General features: G+C 31.9%; 1 protein-coding gene across 2 annotated transcripts in view; it reads right to left on the bottom strand.

The window, feature by feature from the left end:
• The window catches only part of LOC145276782 (transcriptional activator Myb-like), a 133,778-nt gene extending 108,225 nt beyond the window's left edge, over nucleotides 1–25,553 (bottom strand). The window contains exon 1 of one of the 2 annotated variants that reach the window (XM_080128061.1): nucleotides 25,334–25,553. In XM_080128061.1, coding sequence (XP_079984187.1) covers nucleotides 25,334–25,356 — 23 coding nt within the window. In that variant the 5' untranslated portion in view covers nucleotides 25,357–25,553. The remainder of the gene's footprint in view (nucleotides 1–25,333) is intronic. The other variant, XM_080128065.1, reaches the window with a different exon arrangement.
• Nucleotides 25,554–26,097: the final 544 nt, after the last annotated feature.

Below are 26,097 nucleotides of genomic sequence, written 5' to 3'. Positions count from 1 at the left end.
GTTGATAAAGGCTAATTGTAGATGAAAAAAAAAAAAAAACATGTCATTATTCTATAAAAATGATTTTCACAATTGTCAAGTTTGGTTTAAGCTGCCATACTCAAGTACAAGAGCTGTTTTGTGTTAACTTTGCATACTTTCAGAATCATTTAAAGATGACATGGTGTCTGAAAGAAATTAACATACCGGTTGTGATAGGAGCAACAAACCTAATAAAAAAAAAAAATTGAAAAAATAAAAAAAACATCTTAAATGCTTGGAAACATTCCCTGGAAGACCCAAGTTGTAGCAAAAGCAGTCAGAAAGGAAACAATGTCTAATATTAAAAGAGCCCTTGTATATAAATTCAAATCGTAATAAAATCAAACGTTAGTTCCAGGAGGAAACCCCTAAATCTCTTAAAACTAACTGAAGTAAAAATAAATAAATAAATAAATAAAAATCATGCTTTCTGCCCAAAGGATAATGGATAAGAAATAAAAATAAAGCAATAGCGAGTTAAAGAAGCCAATTTGCGTTTACATTGGTTGCCAGCACAATGATCGTTTGCTTGCACATGATAGCAGGCTGTTGCACAAGCGATAGAATTTGGACTCATTAAGTAACTTATAAACCAAACAAAATATTTTTTTTTAAATTTCCTAAATGATACTTAAAATGAATTCATTTAGTATCTCTTGCTAAAACTTTACAAAATTGGTTCTAAATATGTGTCTCAGCATCAGTGAGAAACTTTATTAACCACCGTCGTCGTCTCCCAAACATCATTCTCAACCCAAAACGGTCCGGTTATATCAGATTTTAAAATAGTAACCCATGTGATGCACTTCAGAGTACGTTGACCCCTGAAAAAAACACCATCTGGTGCTTGAGATCCTCAGAAAACAGTTCTTGCTGTTGAGGTGGCCTGACAGGGAAAAGTGAGCTTAATCACTGAACCACACCCAACGGAGGTTGATAACTCTGCTTATGTTATTTTCTAGCAACTCTCTGAAGTACAAATATTAATATTGATGGATTTATTAAATGGGTCATGTTTATGATAAAAGTCAGAAATTACACAAGGTATACTTACAAACCTTACATTATTGAATTCAGTGAGACCAGTTAGGTATTAAAAAAAAAAAAAAAAACGGTTAAATATTGTAAATATTTATTCCCTTGGGATCAAATTAGTGCATGCCTGTGTGTGTGTGGGGGGGGGGGTAAAGGAATAAATGGAATAGAAACAGCACTAACCCTATCGGATTTAATCAGCTCCCTACAAAGGAACTGTGACTGGTAATCGTTTCAAAAACATTAAAAGTATGCCAAACAGCAATCAGTCAGATTTCTTTTTATTATATTGAACTAATTAAGAGTTGTGTGTGTGATAAGGAGAGGGGGGGATAAAGATGTTACACTTTAATTCTTATTTATTCATCCATACTCCCGGGCAACACTGCTAGGCAATTAATAAAATATTAAAATGGTTGGCAAGTGATTTTGAAGCTAAGTTTCAAGGTAAAATAAATAAATAAAATAGGTCAACAATTATGATTTATAAAAAAAAGAAAACAGTATTTTCCACCCTGCCTCATTAATGAAGTGTTAAGAAGGTGATGAAAATAAACATCCTGCTACTAAAATCATATGCTTTACTTCCGGATATAGATGACTGCTTTTGGCTAGGGTCAAAGTGTAATCTGAAATTGATTTTAAACCACTGGGGATATTTTAAGTAGGATAATCTCTAGAGGAAATGTGGTATTGTGGCTTAGGTGAAAAAAAAAATAAATAAATAAATAAATTAAATAAAAACGGTGCTTGGGCGAATTGGTCAAATCGTTTTAATTAAAAAGTAGGATAGGCAGAGGATGACCACTGACCAACGACACCTCACATTTTTTTATGACTATATCTAATTTTTTTTTTTTTTTTTTTTACAAATATTCAATATTTGTTTGATCGGATTTGAACAGGCATTATCTCCTGTTTTTCGAGAGGATGGGTTTATTGCCTGTAGCTTAATGCGTCTTTATTGATGAGGAAGTTCAGACGAGTTTATCTAGACTGGCTCTCCTGGAGGGTTTTATATCACACTAAAGACTGTGCGGCTAAATTTACCCTCATAAGGGAAAAACAGGGAACACTTGATAGAAAATTTGGGTTTGTATTACTGTACACAGATTCGAAAAAGTTGTCACAAAACAAATATATAACAAATAAATGTTATCAAAGGCAAGATAAGTTACTTTTCTACCTAACTGGATATGTTTTTATTTAATGTAACATGTTTATTCAGCTCGAAAAACATATGTATTGGAAAATTTAAAATGGCGCCTGGTTCTCTCTTTGACACAGTAAGTTTGGGAAAAGGAGTTAAAAATAAGAAATATGTAAAATACTGTTAAAAACCCACCGAATATATGTCAGCCTATGTCACGGTAACATATATTGAGCGAGTTTCTAACAGTATTTTGTCTAGTTTTTTTTTTATTTATAACTCCTTTTCCCAAACTTACCGTGTCAAAGAGAGAGAGTCGGGCGTCATTTTAAATTTTCAAATACATCGGTAAACACTGTTTTTCGAGCTGAATAAACATGTTACATTAAATAAAAACACTATAAAATTATCCAGTTAGGTAGAAAAGTAACCTATCTTGCCTTTGATAACATTTATTTGTTCTATATATTTGTTTTGTGACAACTTTTTCGAATCTATGTGTACAGTAATACAAACCCGAAATTTTTTATGCATTTGTTACAAAAAACAGCAATGAGAGAGAAAGAAAGAGAAAAACTGAATACAAGCAAGAGAATGGAAGGAGAAAAGAGAGGGGAGAGAAACTGTGAGAAATGAAGCGAGACAAGATGGGAGAAAAGTAGGTGCTTGTTAAGATAGAGTCGACAGGTCGATTTCTAAAACAATATTACTTATGTTGAAGATATATAGAGATATAGCCCAAAATTACGAAAATTCATCAAATAGAACTGCTGCTATTGTGTTTTTTAGTAAAAGTATCGGTGTAGATTAGAAATGTTGGAAGTCATAAAAATATCCGTTCCTAGTTTGAGTTATGTCCCCTCCCCTGTGTGTGAACAATGTCTAACATCTAAGAAAATACCCCATTTTCCGTAAAAATTACTTTTAACTATAACTTTTTACTCGATGAATTTTTGGATATATTACTATTTTCGATATGACAATTAAGCAAGTAATATTATTTTTGCTTAACAGGACATATTTTAAAATAAATCTGTCTTAACAAGCACCGAAAAGTACAAACAAGAGAGAAAGAGAGGGGGGCGATAACTAAATTATAAAAACAGGTGAGTGAAACAAAATACTGATAGACAAAAAATATAGGTTTGGTTTCGTGGCAAAATTACATGAACATTATAAAAATAAATAATAAAAAGATCCTTTTAAAGTGAGTATAAAGTGAACGGCGTAAAAAATGCAGTCTATTATTGTTTAATACGCACGGAAATTAAAAATGCGTTAAGTTTTTTTTATTTTTTTATTTTTTTTTTTATGATAGATAATAAAACCCGGACAATGATAATCAGGAGGAACAAAAAGAAAGAAAAAAAAAAAAGTGAAATTAAGTACAAAATAGTGGTGGGTAGTCAAATTAATATTTGACAAATATTATTCGTAATCATTTCAACACCAGTATTAATTTGATTAAGCAACTAGTTTTAAGTTAAATTATGTTAAAAAATTAATAATTTAGGTTTATTAAAAACAATCGATCAAGAGCAGAATATCCGCTCCTGTCTCAGGAGAGCTAATTAAGAAAATTAATTCACTGAACAGAATAGTTTTTCATTACTTTTATGTCGTCCTTACGAAAATTAAAATCAAGATACATATTCCACTAAACTTTGTCTAGAATCCTTATTTCAATTCTGATCCAAATCCATTAAATGATTTGCATTCTAAAAAAATAAAATAAAATTTGGGGTTTGGGAGACCATAATTGGTATCTAATTAGTACGCATGGATCAAATTTTATGCAAATCGGGAATATTTAAATTTTTCAAAATTAAAAGTTATGCCCATATTATGCCCAAAGCCCAGTACAACCTTTCAAAATACAACAAGCTCAAATTTTGAGAATTTAATATTGTTAAATTTTCATCAACATCTGGAAATTGATAGACTTTTAGTCCCCTTCCTCCGAATAAAACTATAGATATAGCCCACGCTCTTCACCCTCACAAAAAGTCAATGACCGATTAATTAGTTTCAAGGTTTAACACACAAGCATATCTATAAAACGGTAGTATTACATTTTGGTTAACAGTCGAGAAATCGTAAAAAAAAAAAAAAAAAAACTAGTGGTGGGACGATTAATCGGAATCATAAGAATCGTGTATTTTGGGGGGAATCTGAATTGCATCGTTAAAAAATACCTTAGATTTACGATTCTTTCATTACAATTCTCTTATATTTTTAAGTTAAACTGTTTCTTTGAAGTGAGATTAATGCTCTCAAAAATTTATAAAAACGCCATAGAACTTTTCATAACATATTTAATATGATATACAAGAATTTTATTAACTACTTTAAAGGTAATCTTTATTTATCCTAAAGAGTTTCGAAATTTCTTTGAACTTTTTTCTTTCTTTAATTCTTTGAATGAAATTTTTTTTTTTTTACTTTTAGCTTAACTTGCTTTTATATTTCACCATTTCGTTTTTTAGAAATAAATGCTTTCTCTATGCGACCTTATGTCTAACTTTGCCCACGTGGGGAGGCAAGTAAATAGGAAGTAATATGGCGACTGAAAAACGTTTTTCGACCACCATAAAAGCATTACAATACATTTAAACCCTGAAAAATTTCCGTCATGCGCACTTGTTGTTCTAAGTTAACTAGCCACGACTTGTGTTTCCAACTTAAAAAAAGAAAAAGAAAGCACTTTAAAATAGTAAAAACACTAAAGCTTTTTTCGTTTTGGAAGGGGGGGGGGTTCAGGCGCCCCTATTATCCCAAAGAACCAGCTATGTAAACACTTTGCAATATTTTTCAATAATTATTTTTAAAAAAATTCTTTACAATCAATTTGTAAAAGAGTAATAAAAAAAAAATGCAAGAGAGCTATATGCTCAGTCCATTAAATCCAAAGTAGCTGAGCAGCAGCTTGATTCCCACCAGTTTTGGCAAACAACAAACAGGATCCTGAACAGAAGCGTGCGTTCTATCCCAACCATCATCAATGAACCTGAGGTCATCTCGTCAGCATCAGATAAGGCCAAACTATTTGCCAAGAACTTTGCAGCTAATTCTACTCTATGCGACCAAGGCCATCAACTCCTCGTATTTCCTCCTATAACAGACAACACACTATACAACATACAAATATCTGTGCATGAGGTCGCCAAGCTAATCAAGAACCTTGATTCCAGTAAAGCAACTGGCCCTGACGACATTCCAATTATTGTGCTGAAAAAGCTTCAACCAGAACTTGCCCCATACTTACAAAACTGTTTAAGCGTTGCCTTAAAGAAAAGTGCTTCCCAACGCCCTGGAAAACCTCATCAGTATGCCCTGTATTTAAGAATTTAGGTGATGTCGTCTCCCTCTCAGTACAGACCAATAAGTTTCCTGTGTGTGATGAGTAAGTTGCTGGAATCCATATTAAATAGAGAAGTAGTCAACCATCTCAACAGAAGTAACCTTCTTAGGGACATGCAATATGGTTTCCGTTCTGCCAGATCTACAGATGTGCTAACGGTTATATCTCATAGGATTAGTGAATCTCTTGACAAAGGCTTCCTCTCTAGGGCAATTGCTCTTGACATATCAAAAGCCTTCGATAAAGTATGGCATAAGGGCCTACTTCACAAGATTTTCAGCTACGATATAACTGGAAATGTTTTCTCGATAATTAAATCATTTCTCTGATAGGCTCATAAGAGTAATGGTTGATGGGCAGAAATCAGAAGCCCTCAGTATTAATGCTGGAGTCCATCAGAGGTCCATCCTGGGCCCAACTCTCTTCCTGATCTACATCAATGAGCTCCCTAAACACATACTTAAATCATTCGTTGATATCTATGCTGATGACACGACCATCTATGGCAACACATCAAAAGCTGTAAATGACAAAGTTCTCTCTGATTCTCTCTCCTCTAATCTCGAGCGCGTGGTACAGTGGGAAAAGAGGTGGCTGGTTACTTTTAATGCATCTAAAACCAAGCTCCTATCTTTACATCATCAACGCTCTGATCCCCATCTGGCATCAATTGAAATGGATGGCTCTCGACTAGGGAAAGCTCCATGTTTTGATAAGCTTCTGGGCTTGACCTTTACTCCTGACCTGAAATGGAACACGTACATCAAGTCTGTTGCCAAGGTCGCTGGAAAAATGGTAGGATCCTTCTCCAGAAGATATCTCACTGCTGATGCAATTCTCTATCTATATAAAAGCCAAGTACGTCCAAGGATGGAGTACTACTGCCACATATGGGCAAGAACTGATATAAACAGCCTATCCTGCCTTGACAGAGTACAAAATAGGCTTCGTGGCTTAATGGGGGATGCCCTTTTCTCTTCCCTGCAACCACTCCCCCAGACGAGAGACGTTGCGAGCCTGTCTTTGTTTTATCGTTACTTTCATGGTAAGTGCTCGTCTGAGCTCCAATCCCTGATCCCCCCACGCCGATCTTTCACAAAAAACATCCATCTAGCTGAAACCACTGTCAAAAATTTTCGCCACTCTTTATCTGTGCCAAAATCAAAACGTAGATTCCATGAACAAAGCTTCTTTCTTAGAAGTGCACGCCTGTGGAACTGTTCCGTCTGACTGTTTCCCACCTGACTACAACCTGAATGTCTTCAAGTCCAGTATAAACAAATTCTTGATGAACCACCCCCTTAAGTAGACACTTTATCAAATCTCAACACTAACGTACAGTACACGCAATAGCCCTTATCCCTGAGTGGCTTTCGGGCCTTGATAAGTGGTGACCACCTTGTAAAAAATTTATTTAAAATTAAGAAATTATTTTCTAAAATATTTTGTTTATATATGTTTACATTTTGCTTTTATGTAAAATTAAGAAATTAAATAAATATTGTTTATATCCATCTTCATTCTCAAAAGGGTTACTTTTCAGTAGCTTCACCGGTTGTTAACCTAAATTTTCCGAATGTCAGAACGAGGCTCGTCTGCGGGACCTACTTATCTAAGCTTCACGGATTTTTGTTATGATTTTATCTGTTTTTTTTTTTTGTTTTTTTTTTTGGGGGGGGGATTCATTTATTTATTTATTTATTTTTTGCCAGAGTTTATGTAATCATTAACAGGAAAATTGGTGAAAGTCAAAATAGAATCCGCACTATTTTTAAATATTATTTTCAAGTTTAATTGAAGTTTTACGATACCCTTTTCTTATTGTTTTTGTATTCTTTTGTTATTTTTATTTATTAATTCATTTATTTTTTGCCAGATTTAAAAAACAAAAAAACAAAATGAAAGCAAAGCAAAGCAAAAAAAAAGGTGCTTGTGCACTTATGTTACCGTTATTTTTATTTTATTTATTTTTTTAAATGGTTTAAGTTCCTCGCCCAATGTTTAATGAGTTTCTAATTGTTTTTTTTAAAGGGGAAAGTTAAAATTAGCACTTGTGGCGATAAACAAAAATAAACAAAAAGCTTTAGCGTGTACGTTCCTCTCATGGAATATCGTAGATCGAAACACAGTGAAATGTTATTTGGTGCTAGTGCACTTATTGATCCACGCTATTTTTAAATAGTACTTTCAAGTTTAATTAAAGTTTTACGATACCTGTTCTTATTAAATTGTTAGGTGAAAGTACAGAATAGGTACACAACCTCCTCACGTTCCCATGTTAAGAATGGCTCTCTAATACCATTATTTCAGCACGGCTCAATAAGTGCATGAATACTTTCTATAATAAAATAAAACTACTCGAAGAAGACACTACTGTTTTTGTTTTAATAATTATTTTTTATTCCAAAATAAAAAATTAAAATTTCAATTGTTCAAAACGTTTTTTTCCCAAAGCTTATTGGGATTTTTTTTTAATTACCATATTTTTCATGAACATGCTTTAAAAATGTTTCAAAATTATCTAATATTTTTTTCACTTTTCATGTTATAAGCCTCTCTATACATGGCCTCATCGACATGAGACCATTTCATTTCTCCTACTGATCCCGATGTGTATTTCAGTCTTCCTTTTAATACGAGACCAGTAGGCTTCAATATTGTTGGTGTAAACACAAGTAAGCGGATCCACAAAATTTTGTGAATGGTTTATAGTCCCGTGAACATAATTAAACTTGAAAATAATATTTAAAAATAACGCGGATTCCATTTTGATTTTCACCAATTTTCCTGTTAATAATTATATAAACTCCAGCAAAAAGAAAAATATCCATAAAAAAAAAAAAAAAAAAAACACAGATAAAATCATAATAACAAAAATCATGTGCAAATTTAAATAATAAAAAAACTAGATCACACACGAAAAAATTCTTTCCTTGTAAATATAATAACTTCTCCTTCAGCCGAACAATGTACAACATCGGAGCCGATACGTATTCCTCTACAGAGGTAGCATTCGTGTACGTCCGCCCTTTTTCTTTATATTTTTTGATATATAAAATAACTCCTGAAATTGATTGTTATTAATTTCATGGTGCATGTTAATACATGGTTAAAATATTTGTTTTGACTTTTATCTTCAATGAAAGAAATTTTACGGAAAAAAATCAAATCGTTTTTGAAATTTCCTTAATTGTATTTTCACTTTTTCGCCGTACCAAATTTTTTCGTCACACAAAAACTTTCAATTATATAATGGCACATTTCAAAGCAACAATTCCACGAGAATCGGAATTGGACTTGGTATCGGAATCGTTAATCAACACTTTCCTTTTAAAACAAACAAACAAACAAACAAACAAACAAACAAAAACACACACACACACACACACACACACACACACACACACACAGACAGAGAGAGAGAAATTAAGAAACGTATTATGGGAAAAATTGCTCATGAAGTTGATTGTTAACGTTCTTGAAGCTTTCAAATCCGCGTTTTTTTTTATTTTTTAGAAACATGTTAGTAGCATAATCTTCGACTTTTAATTGGATATGTGTTTTATAAATTAAAAAGTTTAACGAAAACATAGGTGCTTATTTAGAATTAAATTTATTTACAGAAAAATCGTCACGGAAAAAAGATGTCATATTCCAAAAATCGCATAAATTGATCAAGTTGTTTTGTTGTTTTTTTTAACTAAGAAAATCACATTTTAAGAGGAAATAAGGCGTTCTATTTTGATTCATTTTATCTAATAAAGGGAAACAACACAATTCGAACTACTGAGAACAAAATAAGGCTTGTAATGGTTATGATTTGCTATTAAAATCGATAAAAAAAATTTTTTTAAATGTTTTTCTAAATTAAAAAAATAAAAACCTGCGGGTTTGTATTACTCGCTCGAAAAAGTCGTCAAAAAACATATATAACAAATAAATATTATCAAAATTTCTACATAACTGGATATGTTTTTAGTGTTTTTATGTAATGTAACATGTTTATTCAGCTCGAAAAACAGTGTTTACCGATGTATTTGAAAATTTAAAATGGCGCCTGACTCTCTTGAACACAGTAAGTTTGGGAAAATTAGTTAAAAATAAAAAACTATACAAAATACTGTTAAAAACTCGCTTAATATATGTTATCGTGACATAGGCTGACATATATTCGGTGGGTTTTTATGTTAATCTCTCTGCATTTGATAGGTTCAACCACGAACACAGACCTATGATAATGTACCCCATTTAATCAAAATAAAATATAATTATCTAAGTACCCCATATAACCTAGCTCTAGAATATGAATATTGATATGGGATGCTATCTTCAAAACCTTACAAGGAATTTGAACAGTCAGTCCAACTTTATATGGATACTTTTATTTTATTTATTATTTTCCAAACATAATATCAGTTAAGTTTCCATCTTAGCTGAAAATACTTATTTGTCTAGTCACAATGAAGAGCTGTGATACAGCAAAACAGTCTGAATGACACATACGGTATAATTTTTATTTATACAAATATTTTAGCTACATCTGTGCAGGTATTTCAGTTACATTATTTGATGAAAACCATTTTTTTTTCATCCTGACAAGGCTTAACCAAACTAAGACCAGAAGCGAAACATGTCTGTACATATGTAGCCAAAATGTTTGTATAACTCTGCTTGTTATTGAGCACTTTTATATAAACACATTAAGTCCCATGCAAAAAAAATATCTCACCAGGATTATATATAATAACAATAATTATTATTCTGGAAATGTTCCAGATTTCATCCAAAAACATTTCATTGTTCAGAATATTGTTTCTGCCTATTCCGAAAATACATATTTTAATTATATAAAAAAATACAAACACTTAAGCTTCATCGGCACAACCAGAGTGAAGAAAAAACAAATCAAATCCAGCCAAATTCATCTATTATATATTAATTCATATATTATATATTAGCAGGGGGTGCCCGGAGTTGCCAGTGTGTTTGCAAGTGTTAAAAAAAAAAACGCTGGAAGCCTTACCGCGAAGGAGGAAAAAAAGGGTTGGTAATTAACTTTTACCCGGGTGGAGGAGACTAAATAATAAAATTAAAAAACTAGAGAGAGAGGTGGGATCCAACTCGCTAACCATTGCGCCATAGCGGATAGTGAAATGAATCATGCACTTAAACCTGGCTGTAGGCCAGTTAACTTTTCCGCTTTCTGCCATATTTGTTTCCCTTCGATGCCGGGGAAACCCGCTCCCACCCAAAAAGGGAGGAACTCTGGCAGTGTCCAAATGAATAGCAATTGTCTGATATGAAGGGTTTCCCCCCACATTGATGAAACCTAATTGCCTTCAAAACGTCACGGCCAGGAAGGTCAGGCGGATGCCTTTGCTTCGATTAGTTTCACTTTATTTTTCGAGAAAGACAAAGAAACACGGGAAACGAAGGAATTTTTTTTTTTTTTGCAAATTTGATGTCATGCTTTATTACAGCCTTTGAATGGTTGATTTAAATTTGAACCCTGCGTGCACGGGATGTTTAAACTGAAAAACTTCAGTTCGTGCATATATTTCTTACTGGAAGGATGTTGTTTAGGTCTCTCCTTCAAGCATTCATGGACTCATTAATTTAAGGGTAATTGGAGCCCTCTGTTCTCTTCTCAGTGAGACTATTCTATCTAACTAATTGGGTTTCATTCTTTGACATAATATTATCTCTTTTAAATCAGCTAAAAATATTGATAGGGAAATTAACTGTTCAGTGGAACTAACCAACCCCTTTCCTTTGGAATCATAATTAAATGGATCCATTTACCATGAAGATGCAAATTTTTTTTTTTTACTTTCAGATTAATTAACTGCCTTGTTTATTTGAAATTAAAATGGATTTTCAATTTCAGGGGATTAAAGTTTATTCCTTCCTTTATTTTCTCGTTATATCTTGCATATTGATGGGGTTTAGCAGAAGTCCTTTTATTGCCTTTATTCATTCATGCTAATTTGTTGTCGGTAATTTGCATTTGTTCTCAGCCTGTGTGACATTTTAATTTCACAGTGTCAGCTGCTAAAGACTTATTTGCCAAAACTGAGGCTAAGAAATGTCAAATTTTAAACACAGTGAAATGGCTTAAAAAAATGGCTTACGGGAAAATCCTTCACTGTCCAAGTTTTAGTGGGTCTCCATAACCCGAAAATTTCAAATTTAGAACTTTCCTCAGATTTGATTTCTGTACCACCAATTTGAGAGAAGCAGATAAATTGCTTCTCCTTAAATCTAAGTTGAAGGGCCTTTGACTTAATCTCTAATATGGATGTCACCCCTGACAATTATATTGTTGCTTTACATTGTTTAAGGGGAAAATTTCTGAATCCTTCTCTTATCAAAGATCAAATATTGGAGGAAATAATTCCTCAGATGGTGCAGATAACAGAATTGGAGGAACTCAAAACCTTTTAACAAATTAAACTGGACTTGAAGAACGGACTTCTACAGAGCTCTACTTCTGGCACAATGGTTGCTCATATACTGTTCCGTAAATTCCCTATTAATGTCATGAACAAAAGAACATTATCCTTCGTTTTTATCTATCATGTCTAATTTTTTTGACACAATAGAATTTCTACAAGCAGCACCTTTGAATATAAAAAGTGAGAAAGTTTCCTGCCCAAATCACCATTTTCTTCTTCCTCTGAAGTTCAACACAATATAGCGGCCAGCTCCGGAAATAAGACCATTAATCGTAAAAGGGGCTTGAATTCCCCAAACTTATTAATAACACTGGTGATCAGTATAAAACTTGTAAATTGTGTAAATTAGTACACCATACTGTTAAGGACTGCTCCAAACATTCTTCTCACGATTCAAGTTTTACGAGTCAAAGAGCTTCAATTATGTACTAAGTGTCTTGGTGGTCACTCGGTAAGGGAAAGAAGGGATTTCCCTACCCTTGCACTATTTGTGGGTTAAGGACTAATTTTTCTGTAATGTGCCCAACGTCCTTTGTAGAAAGGACTACCTTATCTAATAGGAATAATTGTATATACCCTGTTATCAGAATGTCCTTAAAAGGAAAAAGACCTCCAGTGTTTTTCCATTGCATTTTGGATCCTGGGAGTCAAAAATCTTTCTTCTCACAGATTATTTTGCGGGAACTGAAATCTAGGGAAAATTTAGTATCTAGACCTGTAATTATACCTGTGAATACGTTTATAGGAATGAAGTTTATGAACCTCCTGGAACTCGAGGTCTTCATAAAATTGGGTTCACAGAAACCCTTTTTTTTAGCTGCCCTATTTACGGACAGTCTTAAGTTGAAATTTCAAGTTGACAAATTTGACGAGATTACGTCTAACATAACTGTCATGGATATAAGGATCTAAATGGCAATGTGCTACATGGTCTTATCAGCCTGGACTTAATTCAGTGAATAAAAAATTTCTGCATGGTTAAATATCTTAATGGGACTGCTTGGAAAATTTTGAATAGAATTATACCCTTTGGATATGGGTGTAATTTTTTGAAGCCCAAATCAAATGAGGAAACTAAGTTGCCCCCCTTTGATCAAGTTTGCCAATTATTACCTGTTTGTTCTTCACATTTGGTGGAAATCCTATTCCCTCTTATTTGAACACTCTTGGTCCATTTTTTTAAGAATCTTTAGTAGAACGTTGGAATCAATTAAAATGCTAAACTGTTTTTGCATGATGAAGCAAAGATAGCTGAATTAAAAAAAAAACATCATGCTAAAAGATGGGAAATATTATGTGGATCTGCCCTGGGACTAGTTAACTTGAGTAGACTAATTATGTGCCTTCTCCGAAGATTATGCAGAGGGTAGCTGTTTCTTTAGAGAAACAAGATTTATACAACGAATATTTCCAAGTGTTCGAAGATTATGAACAAATAGGTATCGTTGAACCTTTCTCCGTTACTCCTGGTGAGTATGACAAATCCTGACTGTTGGATTCTTCATAAACCCGTATATAAGGAGGGCCTTGGAGTCACCATAAAAATCTGTCCTGTCTTTAATTGTTCTTTAAAATAGCGGGGGGGGGGGGGGGCCATTAACAATGCAGCGTATACTGGTGTGAACTTCACAGCCCAGCTGCTCAACTTATTATTGGCCTTCATAAAAAATAACTGTCCTTTCGGGACTTACTTTCTTACAAATTCAACTGCGATCTGAGCAGGATAAAAACAGATTCTGTTTCTCAAAATTACTGAGAAATTGTTTATCTATAGGTACAATTCAATCATTTTTAGCTTCAATGCCAGCCTCTTCATCTTCAGTTACATACTCAAGCTTCATGCTGAGAGATATGACTGATGAGTTTTCATCCATAATGATCACCATTTTTTATGTGGATAATTTGGTCACTACTGAGCATGATTACGAATCCCTCCTTGCAGTGTACAATACCGTACGCGAAAGATTAAAGGATACAGGGTTCAATCTTCGGTCCTGTAATTCCAACTGCACTACCCGCAGAACAAAATGATAGATGGGGCCTTTACTTCCCCTCTTCCTACCTTTGAAAAAGTCTTAGAGTATCATTATTCCCCTAGTCTAGACATGGTTAGACTGGCCCCTACTGTGATAGACGCTGAAGTCAACACGAAGCGTGGTCTTCTTTCTCAAATTTCTATTTTTCTTGTATCTGATGCCCAAGTGGCCCTATCCTGGGTTTTAAATGGAAAAGGGACTAAGAAAAACATTTTTGTGGAGAACCATGTACTGAACGTTAAAAAAATGCTAGATGATTTCAATCTAGAATTCCCTCAGTTCAAATATGTTCCTTCATCAGAAAACCCTGCAGATTTGTTAATTAGAAGCCTTATCTCCTCTAAGTTTGAACAATTATTCGATTTTTGGGTACAGGGTCCCAATTGGTTAAATAGATATATCATTGACTGGCCTGTGTCTCCTTTACCTTGCCTTAATGTCATGAACAAAAAAATCATATCGTGTATGTTCTTCAATAGTCCCTGTACTGACGAGAACAGTTTACCCATAAATATCGCTGAATTTTCTTCTCTGCCAGAAGTCCTAAATTATGTGAGATTGAATTTCTCATAATTCACAACAAATATTTTATTTTTAAAACAGTATATGTATTTTATGTTTTGGGCTACTATTCTCATCTTAGTTGTGATATTCACAGTGTTTCGACCAACGTAACTCCCAACATTCTTCAGTTGCATCTTTGGGTACTTGTTAAGCTAGGCAACAGATCGATTTTTTAAAATATGTTGTTTTAAGCAAAAACAATATTACATGCTTAATTGTCATGTCGAAAATAGTAATACACCCAAAAATTATGAAAAATCATCGAGTAGAAACTTATTTATAGCTAAAAGTAATTTTTCATAGATGTTATAAAGTAGGCAGTAAGAGGCTAAAAGCAGGGGACATAACCCAAAAGGGAATATTTTAGATTACTTGCGTCATGGCTGCAGTATTTGTTGTCTATGGCGACAGACTTTTTTTCTTTTTTTTATAACTAAAACATAATAGCAGCTGTTCTATTTGATGAATTTTCATAATTTTTAGATATATTACTATTTTGGACATGGCAGTTAAGTATGTAATATTCTTTTTTGCTTAAAACGATATATTTAAAAATTTGATTTGTCGACTATAGATTAACAAACAAGCATCCACCTCTGTAATCTTGGAAACCTGAATATAAGTTTGAACAAAACTTTATTTAACACAGAGGTATATTGTTCTTGTTCAATCAATCATGATCGGATAGAATTTTTAAGTACTGTAAATTTTATTTTTTAGTTAATATTGCCCGATGGGGATTGAACCCTCAAAAACCATCACTTAGAATTGATTATACCTCACAACTTTATTTGTTGTGCTACGTAACCATTCCAGAGTTCGACATAATACACCCGAAGAAAGTCGGAGGTTATATCAACCAAAAGTTTGTGATAATAACATTCAAGAGAAGAACAGTAGTTCAAACAATCCAAAAGCATGGAGTGTCTCAACATAAAAACAATAGAATAAAGAGATGATTTTTCACTTAATATAGTCACTACAAGAAAGAGTTCGATCCCACTCATGACTTATATTTATTTTTATTGTTGAAAATGAAGAATCAACCAGTATTGCAATCAGACAGTTTTATGCAAGTTAGAAAAAATTAATCAATTGAATTTGGGATTCTGTGGAATTTTGAACGGAACCCTTTAATTGCACCACTGCAGATTAACATCCACAAATTTATTGTTTGGGATATGCTTTACAATAGATAGCAAACAAAGTGGTAAAAAAAATAAATATCTATATATAAATTCGCATTCCTGTTTGTTTGTTTGTTCACAATTTGATTAATATATACAAAAGGTTCATTACTTTATTATTTCATTCATTCCTATACATTGTAGGATTCTTGCAAAATATACGATTAAAAGGTGACCTCATTTGCATATCACATTAAGAAAAGTCGATTTTATTAAATAGCAGTATGTTATTGTTTTTATTATATATGCAGATAATCAAACTAAAAATAATTCACACAAACTTTCAAACGTTATTTTTGGAATTAGTTTAAATAAAATAATTTTCGATTAACGTTGTGGTCTAGTGGATTTTTAGTTTAAAATAAACAATCTAATTCAACTACGATTCTTTATTTAAAAAAAAAAATCATTTACATTTTTTTACCATTTTTTCTTTTTTTTTTCAAATTTTTTGACATCATAACTGCTAATTTTTTTTTCTTTTAATAATAAAAAAAGTTATAACTCATCATTTTTGTAATATAAAAACGTGTATTTCGATTAACAAAAATTCTACTTAGGTATTACAGTTTGTTTGCGTTGCAATAAACTGTAAAACAAATCTTTCTCGACTGAGGCAACAAAGAAATTCGCTTAAACTGGTATATAGTCATAAAAACATGCTCAATATCCGGAGAATAGCCTCTCTTCATATTCCTTCTGCCAAAATATCTGGTGGAGAGTTTGCCACATACTTCTTTTCGGGGGCGATTACATTTTCATGTTTTCATCCCTTCATTTATTTTTGAAATTTTTGTTGGAGTAACGATGGAGTTGACATATAATAATGAAAAACTGCTCACTATCCTTAGTATAGCAGGTGTGTCCAAACTGAACATCATGTCGACCCTGGCAACACTGAATATCCATGCTAGTATAACGAATAAATGTTCTCAAAAGCAAGATAAGTTATCCGTTTACCTACCTAGATAAGGTTTTAATGTTTTAACTTATTTTAAAGCGTTTACCTACTTTGGAACACAAGTAGTACAGAGTTGCTAAGGTAGAACAAGTTGTTGTTTTCAGTTTCGATAATCACTCAAAACTCGAAAAATAGATAAAATACTGATAGAAATCCATCGAATAAGTATCACCATGAAATTTCAGTACGACTTGTTTTTTTTACACAAAAAAAAAAAAAAAAAAAAAAAAAAAAAAAAAAAAAAATCGATCTATCGATTCTATCTTAACAAGCACTAATTTTTGTTTTAAGTATGAGCATTAATGGTGGAAAAATGATCGGTGGGGGGGGGGCATAGTTTTGAAAGCCGATTTTTGTCATTTTTTTTTATAGGTTTCTGATTACTTTTTGATTGTATTTGAACGGTTAAAGCCTAAAGTTAATTTCCAAAAAGAAAAAATATTTGTACATGTAAAAAAAAGTTATAATGAAAAATGCTTTCACGGCGACATTTGGAAATTGACAAGTTCAGCTAAATTTTGAAGTTAAATAAATTCATTATAAAAATCCCTAGAAAGATAAATATCATTTTTATGGGTCTATTTCAAAGTAAAATCCTAAGATATTAAATTAAATAATTAAAACAAAACTTGTTTGTACCAAAAATAGCTTAATTAGCTCCCAAAAGCTAGAGATTCTGGTTTCACACAAACAAAAAAAAGTTGTCTAAGCATTGAATTCTATGGAAGCCTAAAATGCCAGAAAGTCAAAAGGTTGTTTGAAAATTATGTCAGGTAGTTGGAGGGAGGTAGGGAGTACTGCCCCCCCCCACTCGTGCATCCTTACATTTCTATTGTGAACATTTGTATAATTTTTACCATTTTTGGATTTAATTATTTTTATGTTTCTGCTTTTAAATTTCTTCAACACTTTTATTTTTCAGGATTTTATAAAAATTAAATTACACTAAAAGTTACAGTCATTTATGCTAGGAAAATATTAGAATTTTACATATAAAAATTATGCAAAAAATGTAATCCAAAAAGGTGGACGTTTAGGATAGGCACGACCAAAAAAAAAAAAAAAAAAAAAAAAAAAAAAAAAAAAAAGGACTAAGTTGTTTTTTTTTTAAATCCATTATTCTTGAACAACTTTTTTTTCCAGAAAGATAAAAGCCTGAATTTTTCATATGCAAAGCAGAATATAAAACTTTTTCTATTAGTTTTAATAGAATTTAAAATTCATTTTTCTAGGCACGGCCAAAACGGAAGGAGAAAGTAAGTATTTTTTGACAAAGTCTCTCTTTAAAAATCTACCAAAAATCAACTAATTATTCAATCAATACGAAATTTTCACATATGTGAAAAAAAGATTAAGTGAAGAATAAACTTTATAATAGTGTACTTTTTTTTTTTTTTCATAATCGATATTTATAATAATAGTTTTTTTGCCTACAACCCCCCTCTCTTTATTTGTGGGTACATGCTTAAAATAATTAGCCGAAACTGAGCAAAATGTATAGGGGGAGGATTATAAATAAAAGCAAACAAACAACTGGGGGGGGGGGATAAAAATAAATAATTGCACATTTTGCTAAAAATACAATAATTTCTTTCGGCAATTTCTTGTTGATTCACCTACAGTGGATCAAGCGTGATACTAGATGCAGGAGTTGTTTTAAACAAATATGACACCTAGCATTCCCAAAATGGTCACCCATCTAGTACTGGCCAGCCTCATTGTTGCTTAACTTTGGTGAATGATGTGGTTTTGGAAAATTTTAAATTCTATTAAAAAATAGTAAAAAAAAAGTTTTATATTATTCTACTTTTCATACAAAATTCAGGCTTTTATCTTTCTGGGGGGGGGGGGGAAAGGTTGCTCAAGAGTAATGGATTTTAATTTATTTTAAAAGCTACTTTATTTTTCCATTTTTTGGCCGTGTCTACTTTTTTTCATAAACGATACATATTTGTTGCCTACGTAACCCCCGAAGTTAAGCAACAATGAGGCTGGCCAGTACCAGATGGGTGACCATTTTGGGAATGCTAGGCGCCGTATGTGTTGGAAACAATTACTGCATCTAGTATCATGCGTGTTCGTCTGGACCCTGTCTTGCCATCAGGATCAAGTGTTTCTGGACGAGATAGTATGGTAGATGCAAGTCCTCCACACTAAGTCAAGTGCAAGTCAAAGCAAAAAGGAAAAGGGGAGATAACAACTGCTTGTAAATACGAACTGCTTTTAGGCCTTTATGGTCTTCCATAGGTGAAGAAATATCACATAAAGACAAATTGCCCCCCCCCAAATTATCGTATTTTTAGCAAAATGCGCAATTATTTATTAATGTTTTTCTTTTTTAGTATTGATTCTTCAAAACATTTCCTATTTAATGGTATATTAGCAATATTGGGCTCGCTAAAAGAAAATTTATTTTTCAAAGATTTAAAATAAGTGTTTTTCGTAAAAATAATGAATATATATTTTTTCTTCTTTTTTTTTGCTAATCTGAAAGAATAATTATTAGCATATTCAACGAATTTCACACTTCAAAACACAATGGATGAAACTTAAATGCATTCAAAATTCGGATTTTAAACCTTAAAATCTGATACGTGCTCAGTTTTTATTTTTTATTGTTTTTTATCTACAATCCTCACCCTTCCCACAATACAATATATTTTGTCGAGTTTCGGCTGATTATTTTAAGCATAAAATAAAGAAAGGGGGAGGGGGATAGACAAAAAAAAAAAAAATATATATATATATAGCGAGCATGAAAAAAAGCACACCATTATAAAGGTAATTCTTCACTTAATAATTGGTGAAAATTTCGTATCGATTGGATAATTACTTGATTTTTGATAGATTTTTAATGAGACTCCGTCAAAAAATACAAACTCCATCCTTTCGTTTTGGCCATCCCTAGTTTAGGAAATTGACCCCTGGCCCTACATGATCTAAATTTCAATTCACATTTTTTTTTTCTTTATTCACGTTAATCTCATCGATTACTTTTAGATTAAAAAAAAAAAAAATATATATCAGATTACTTAACTTTCAGATTAAAAAAAATTTGGAAACTAGTTTTTATGACTTACCCCCCCCCACCTCTCTCTCATCTATCTTATCCATTTCATTTAACTTCGGAAAAAGTTTATGACTATAATTATTCAAAATAACGTATTTAAACCAACACATTAACTGTAAACTAAACAGAAATATTATTTGTATCACATACTCGTTGAATTGTCAGATGTTTTTACTCAACGTTTTTTTTTTAATACAATTAAACTTTGTATTCAATTTTTGTTTGAATTGAATATTTTTGGAATTTTTTTTCCGACGGTAAAATAGGACATTACTGTGATATTCATTTACAGCATACTTTTTAACTAGAACATGCATGCAACCCCGTCTCGTTGTGGTCTAATGGCGAAACATTTTCAGGATGATGCGAGATTTTCACCTTACACCGGTTTTTATTCGCACCGGGACGGTTCTTTTTCCGTTACGCCTATTTAATAAAAATCATTGGTACTTGTGCATCTTTGTTACCGTTCTAAACTAATGTTATTTTGAAAACTATTCTGTATGTTCACCTAACAATTTAATAATTAAAAAAAAAGATACGTGAAACTTGAATTTTATCTGGAAAAAAAAAAAAAAAAAAACTCTAAAAATACCGCGGTATCAAAAATGCATAAGCACCAAATCATTAAATAAAATATTTTTGAATTTAATAATCATTTACTAAAATATATTGTTTTCTAATATTTCACTTTAATTTTATTACGCCAATTTCAATATTGTTTCATTTTAATTTTTAAATTCTTTTACAGTAATTTACGTCGATTTCAATCGACAATCAAATTACATTCTTACAGGTGGTGAAACAAACAAACCTCCAAAATATGTCCCTGTATTTTGGTTTATCTAAACTACAAGAAGGCCAAAATGTTTATACATTTTGAGCATCGGCTATTCAGTTTGCATGTACCTACAATTCGTTATTATATATCAGCCGTAGTAGAGATATCCATGGACTTTTGGTTAGAGTTAAGATGTGGTTGTTCTGGTGCTTCTTCTCAGTCAGCGTCTTTCTAGATTGAGACTTTTTATTATCCCAACCAGTGTCATTGGGGGGGGGGCTGAATTTCCACCACATTAAAAACGATCCTGTATATATCTGCCCTCGTGGGGAAGATAGTAAGTAGGAGTGGTCACTTAGAACTGATTGTTAAGCGTAAGTGTCCATAGAAGAGGAAATGAGAATAATCTACTCCCGTGGCAGGAATAAGATTCTCTAGTTCGGGGTTTACATCAGTAGAAACATCGTGAATATAAAAAATAAGATGCAAATAGTCATAAGACAAATAAGGGAAAAAAATTAAAATAAAACAATTTTTCACGCATGTCAAGAAGCGCAATGAATTACAATATATATAATATAATGACATATATATAAAAAATTTAAAAAAAAAAAAAAAAAGCATTTCTGCATAACAGTGACACGAGGCGAGCGTATTCACGAACCGCCAACAGATGTCACTTGTAAGCCAAAGAACAGGGGTCGATAACTCTCCCTGATCTAAAAATGCGTGCAAACTAAAATTCTATTTTGCTACACTTTTATACAATCTTTCTGTACAAAAGAAAAAAAAAATATTCTTAAGTTTCTATAAATGTTTCATGTTTTTAAAATTCTATTTTGCTACATTGACAAACTAAAATTATATTTTCATACATTAAATCACTCATTGAAAAGAAATATTAATACATTAAAATTATATTTTGATACATTTTTTTAATGTTTCGATTTTCATATACTTTTGTGGGTTTTTTTTCATTACATTTTCACCCCAAACAAGGCACATTGCCACTTTGATGAAGGGGGCTACTATCAAGGACATAAGCTACAGGAGTACTATATGGGGAGTTGGGCAGCAAGATGTCGGTTCACGTTACACTTGAACTTCTGCATGTCAGTACAGTTGGAGAAGCAAGAACCCGGAAGGGAATTCCAAAGTCTAGTGGTTCTGGGGAAGAAACTACTGGAGTAGAAGGCTCTCTTACATCTAAGGATCTCAACTGTGAAGGGGTGGGATTTTGCTGCTTTTCGGGTTTGTCGGGGGTATTTACGTCGAAGGGGTATAAGTGCTTGCAGTTCTTTGGGGCATTTACCGTTAAAGTACTTGTAGAACAAGCAGAGGGATACTACATTTCGTCGATGGGACAGAGGCTGAAGCTTAGATGACAGTTCAGGACTTCAGGACCTATTAGGTTGGCGACTCTTTTTTTAACCTTGTCTAGGGGTGAGAGACTTATGACAACAATACTCCAGACATGGGCGAATGATGGCTTTATAGAGGTACAGGATACTTTCGGGTGTTAGTAGCTTTCTGGCACGGTAGAGAGAACCTACTGTTTTCGCAGCGGTCCTGGCAATGCTCTCAATGTAATTGTTCCAACTCATGTTTCCTGTGAACGTTAGGCCGAGGAGTTTAAAAGATGTACTTTCAGATAAAGAGTCTTTGGCCATTGCTATTGTTTCAGCCATTTCTTTAGATATGTGTTCATTTGTTTTCCTGTCGTGTCTGTTATAGAGCATGGTGTCATCAGCATATATACCCATCTCAGACAATTTTGCCAGGGAGGTCATTTATGAATATTAAGAATAATAGAGGTCCAAGGATAGACCCCGGAGGCACTTCCACATTTATATCATATTGTTTAGATGTACGACCATCGAGGACAACCTGGATTTTTCTCTTATCTAAGAAGGATTTAATTATGTTAAGTATAATACCGTATGATCTGATTTTCCTATATATATTTTGCGTTATCGTAAACACTTGTCTATATTTAAGGTTCACATAATGGCCGCTAGATGTCATTTCTCTTACGAAGAAAAGGGGTCAATAACTCGTCTCTGTTGCTAATATGTCACTGTCATGCAAAAAAAAAAAAAAAAAGTTATAAATGACGAAAAAAAAAACACAATATAACCCATCTGGAACCTGTTAAAACTAGCAAAAGTTAAAATGAGTGACTGCAATACGTCAAACTTTTAGAGTACATGTGGTATTGTGGTGTCTAAATCTAACTGTGTATAGAAGCGAATATCACAATACTCAGTTCGCTGCACCTTATAAAGGTTCATACAAAATTTCAGCCAGATCGATTCAATAGTTTCCGAGAAAAAGTGAATTTATTTCTCTTAATCTAGCTATGACTGTCTATCTATCCGTTTCACTTTTATTATTTCTCAGAAATATAAATTGTGAAGAAAGTAAATCAAAATTTATCTTGCATAAAATTTAATAAACATATTTGAAATATAAATATGCAATACAAAAACGTAGCAAGTTCTTCATAAGGAACCTGTATTTACGTGACACGGGATCGGTTTTAAATGTGGAGAACATCCAATGGTTCTTTAGATAACACTACAGAAAAATCTTCATGATGTACATACATACCCGTCACGGAACGGAAAATGTCATATTCAAAAAATCACATAAATTGATCATCAAGTAATTTTATTTTTATAAAGAAAAAAATTTTAAAACGATTAATGTAAAATCGGTAGGATTACAATGCGGATCTCATAAGTTAGAATTATTGTGGACTTCTCTGCCCTTTTTTTAATTTTTAAGATGGAGACTCGAGACAGCCTGTCTCTCTCTCTCTCTCTTTCTGCTTACTCATAAAATTTTTTTTTTTTTTAGTTAAAAATGAAACTATTTGATCAATTAAGGTAATTTTTAGATTATGATATCTTCGTTCCGTAACTCATACGTACATAAAGATTTTCCTGCATTAAAAACATTTTTTAAAAAATTAAGTTGAATTATAAATAACAAATTCAGTTTCCAAAAAGATACACTCCTATGAATTAGGACAACATGTCTTAGTCTAGAAGGATTCCTCTTTCACTGAATGAAGAGAGAAAAGATGAAGTGTAGTATCAGAATAGGTACATTTTGTTCCCACCCAAAACGCAGTATAAACCTAATTACTCACTTTTATTTTCGTGCAGAAATATATATTAAATATTGGTTCACTAATAAATCTCTACATTAACAAAATAAAAATCTCGCTTGCCGTAATGTAAAGAAAAAAAAAAAAAAGAAAAAAAAAACATTCATAAAAGTTGAATATTTATTAAAATAAAAGGACGATTAAAAATTTCTTTTTTTTTTAATCCTAGCAAAAAAAAAAAAAAAAAAAAAAAAAATTAACGTGATTATTTTATTTGTCTCTAGCCTAGGCAACGCCGGGTAAATAGTTTTAAAAAATTTATTTAAATATATATATATATATATATATATATAAACTGTGATAAAAAAATGTATTACAAATTGAATTAATTTCTGTTTAAAATATTGATTTTATTTATTTGTTCCTCAGCTCCCTCATATGTTATGAAATAACAATCGTTCTTTTTCTCTTTTGTATGTCACTTTTCAACTTAGTACTTTTTTTCTTTGGCCTCCTCCTAAAAAGATGCCCCCTGTCTTGGAGTACCTTTAGCTTTAACATTTCAAAACCATTGTAATTATTTTTTGTAAATCTACCAAGATGAATAGCTTTTATATGACTTATTTTTTCGCGATTTATGAAGTAATAAAGAAAAAAAAACACACACACACACAAACAACTAAATTTAGTAACAACGAGAAAACCGCCAAAGTTGACAACCGAAAACGAGACGAAATAATGCAGTTGCTCAAGAATAATAAAGCCAAAATTGTAATCGCAACTTTTTTTTATTATTATAGAAATCAGTCGTAGTAAAAATAAATGAAAATAAAATCTTGAATGCTTTTTAGTGGTAAATAATTTAAATAAGCGTCCTCACAGATTTTAAATCAAAAGAAAGAAAAAAAGAAAATCACATTTACAATTAGTACAAAAAGAAAGCAATGGTTGTGTACATTTTTAGCGTTCCAAATTCTATTTAAAAAAAAATCATTCTATATACGATTTGTAGATTTAAAATTACGTTGAAATTTAAAATGTCACAAAGTAAAACATTTATAAATATTTAATTCAATATAGATATTTTTAAAGAAAATTTGTATTTGTTTTGCTAACGCTAATATTAGGGGAAGTAATACAAAACATATAGCAATTTTAAACGTAGTAAATCTCTCTCTAAAATATAAAAAAAATACTAAGACCGCTTAAAAAAAAAAAACGGAATCGATATAAAAATCTGTATATGTTTTTACTTTGTTACGACATCTTAAATTACAATGCAATTTTAAATCCAGTGAGGTATTTGTCAAAGAAAGAGAATTTTGGACGCTGAAAAAATTAATAAACGACAAACGAAAGAAAGCAAGTGCTTGACTGCTTTTGCTTGAGTAGGTTAAGTTAACATAGCATGTGTGAAAGTGTAGACAAGGATAAACTTTATTGAAAGCAGAAACGCATTTTGTCTTAAATCTATGAGAAAAAATAAATCAAATTAATAACGATCACAACAAAACACAACGATCATTTACTTGTTTAAAAAGAAAAAAAAAATGATGTCATTCATTGACATCGTGAATTGATGTCACTAACAATAACTTACCTAAACATACGAGGCTCACTCATCCCGATCGATCGTAGAAGACATAAACAATAATTCCATACCAGATTACAATGTGATAAGATTTTTTTTAATCTCCCAGCCGATTTCCTTCCTTGGTATTTACAAGAAGAAACTATCTAAATAAATAAGCTGACTATAGACGCTCGACATGGCGGCTGGGATAAAATATCTAAATTCCGCGCTTTTCTTGGCGAACTGTTCTGATTGGCTGTGACGTCACACCGACGCACTGTCTTCATTTTGAACGACACAAAAAGGCGGATTGCTGGAAGAAACACACTCTACCTATCATAAGTAATTAAACTAAGTGATTTTTTTTTTTAATAAAATAGAGAAATAGAAAAAAAGAATTTAAAAGAAAACTTAAATAAATTTGCTTCCAACGAAATTGATAATAGATACCATAGTTATTAGTAGAATCACATAGTCATATAGACTTGTAGTTTTGCTTCCTTTTTTTCTTTATTAAGAAAAAATGTTTTTATTACTATAAATAAGCTATTTATGATTTAAATGATCATGTTAAAGATAATCATTTAGAATGATATATATATATATATATATATATATATATATATATATATATATATATATATATATATATATATATATATGTGTGTGTGTGTGTGTCAGAAATATTGGACAGGTGGGCTAAAAATTAAAAAAAACAAAAAAAGAAATAAGGTCATGTTTTGGTACCCCTTCCTCCGCCAACCACTATTGAAATATGAATATTTCACGAA

This window comes from Euprymna scolopes, chromosome 5, assembly GCF_053919585.1.
Source record: "Euprymna scolopes isolate OS-2025 chromosome 5, ASM5391958v1, whole genome shotgun sequence".
In the NCBI taxonomy this organism is placed as follows: Eukaryota; Metazoa; Mollusca; class Cephalopoda; order Sepiida; family Sepiolidae; genus Euprymna; species Euprymna scolopes.
Note: the sequence above shows the minus strand (reverse complement) of the source record. Positions and strands in the feature narration are given on the sequence as shown.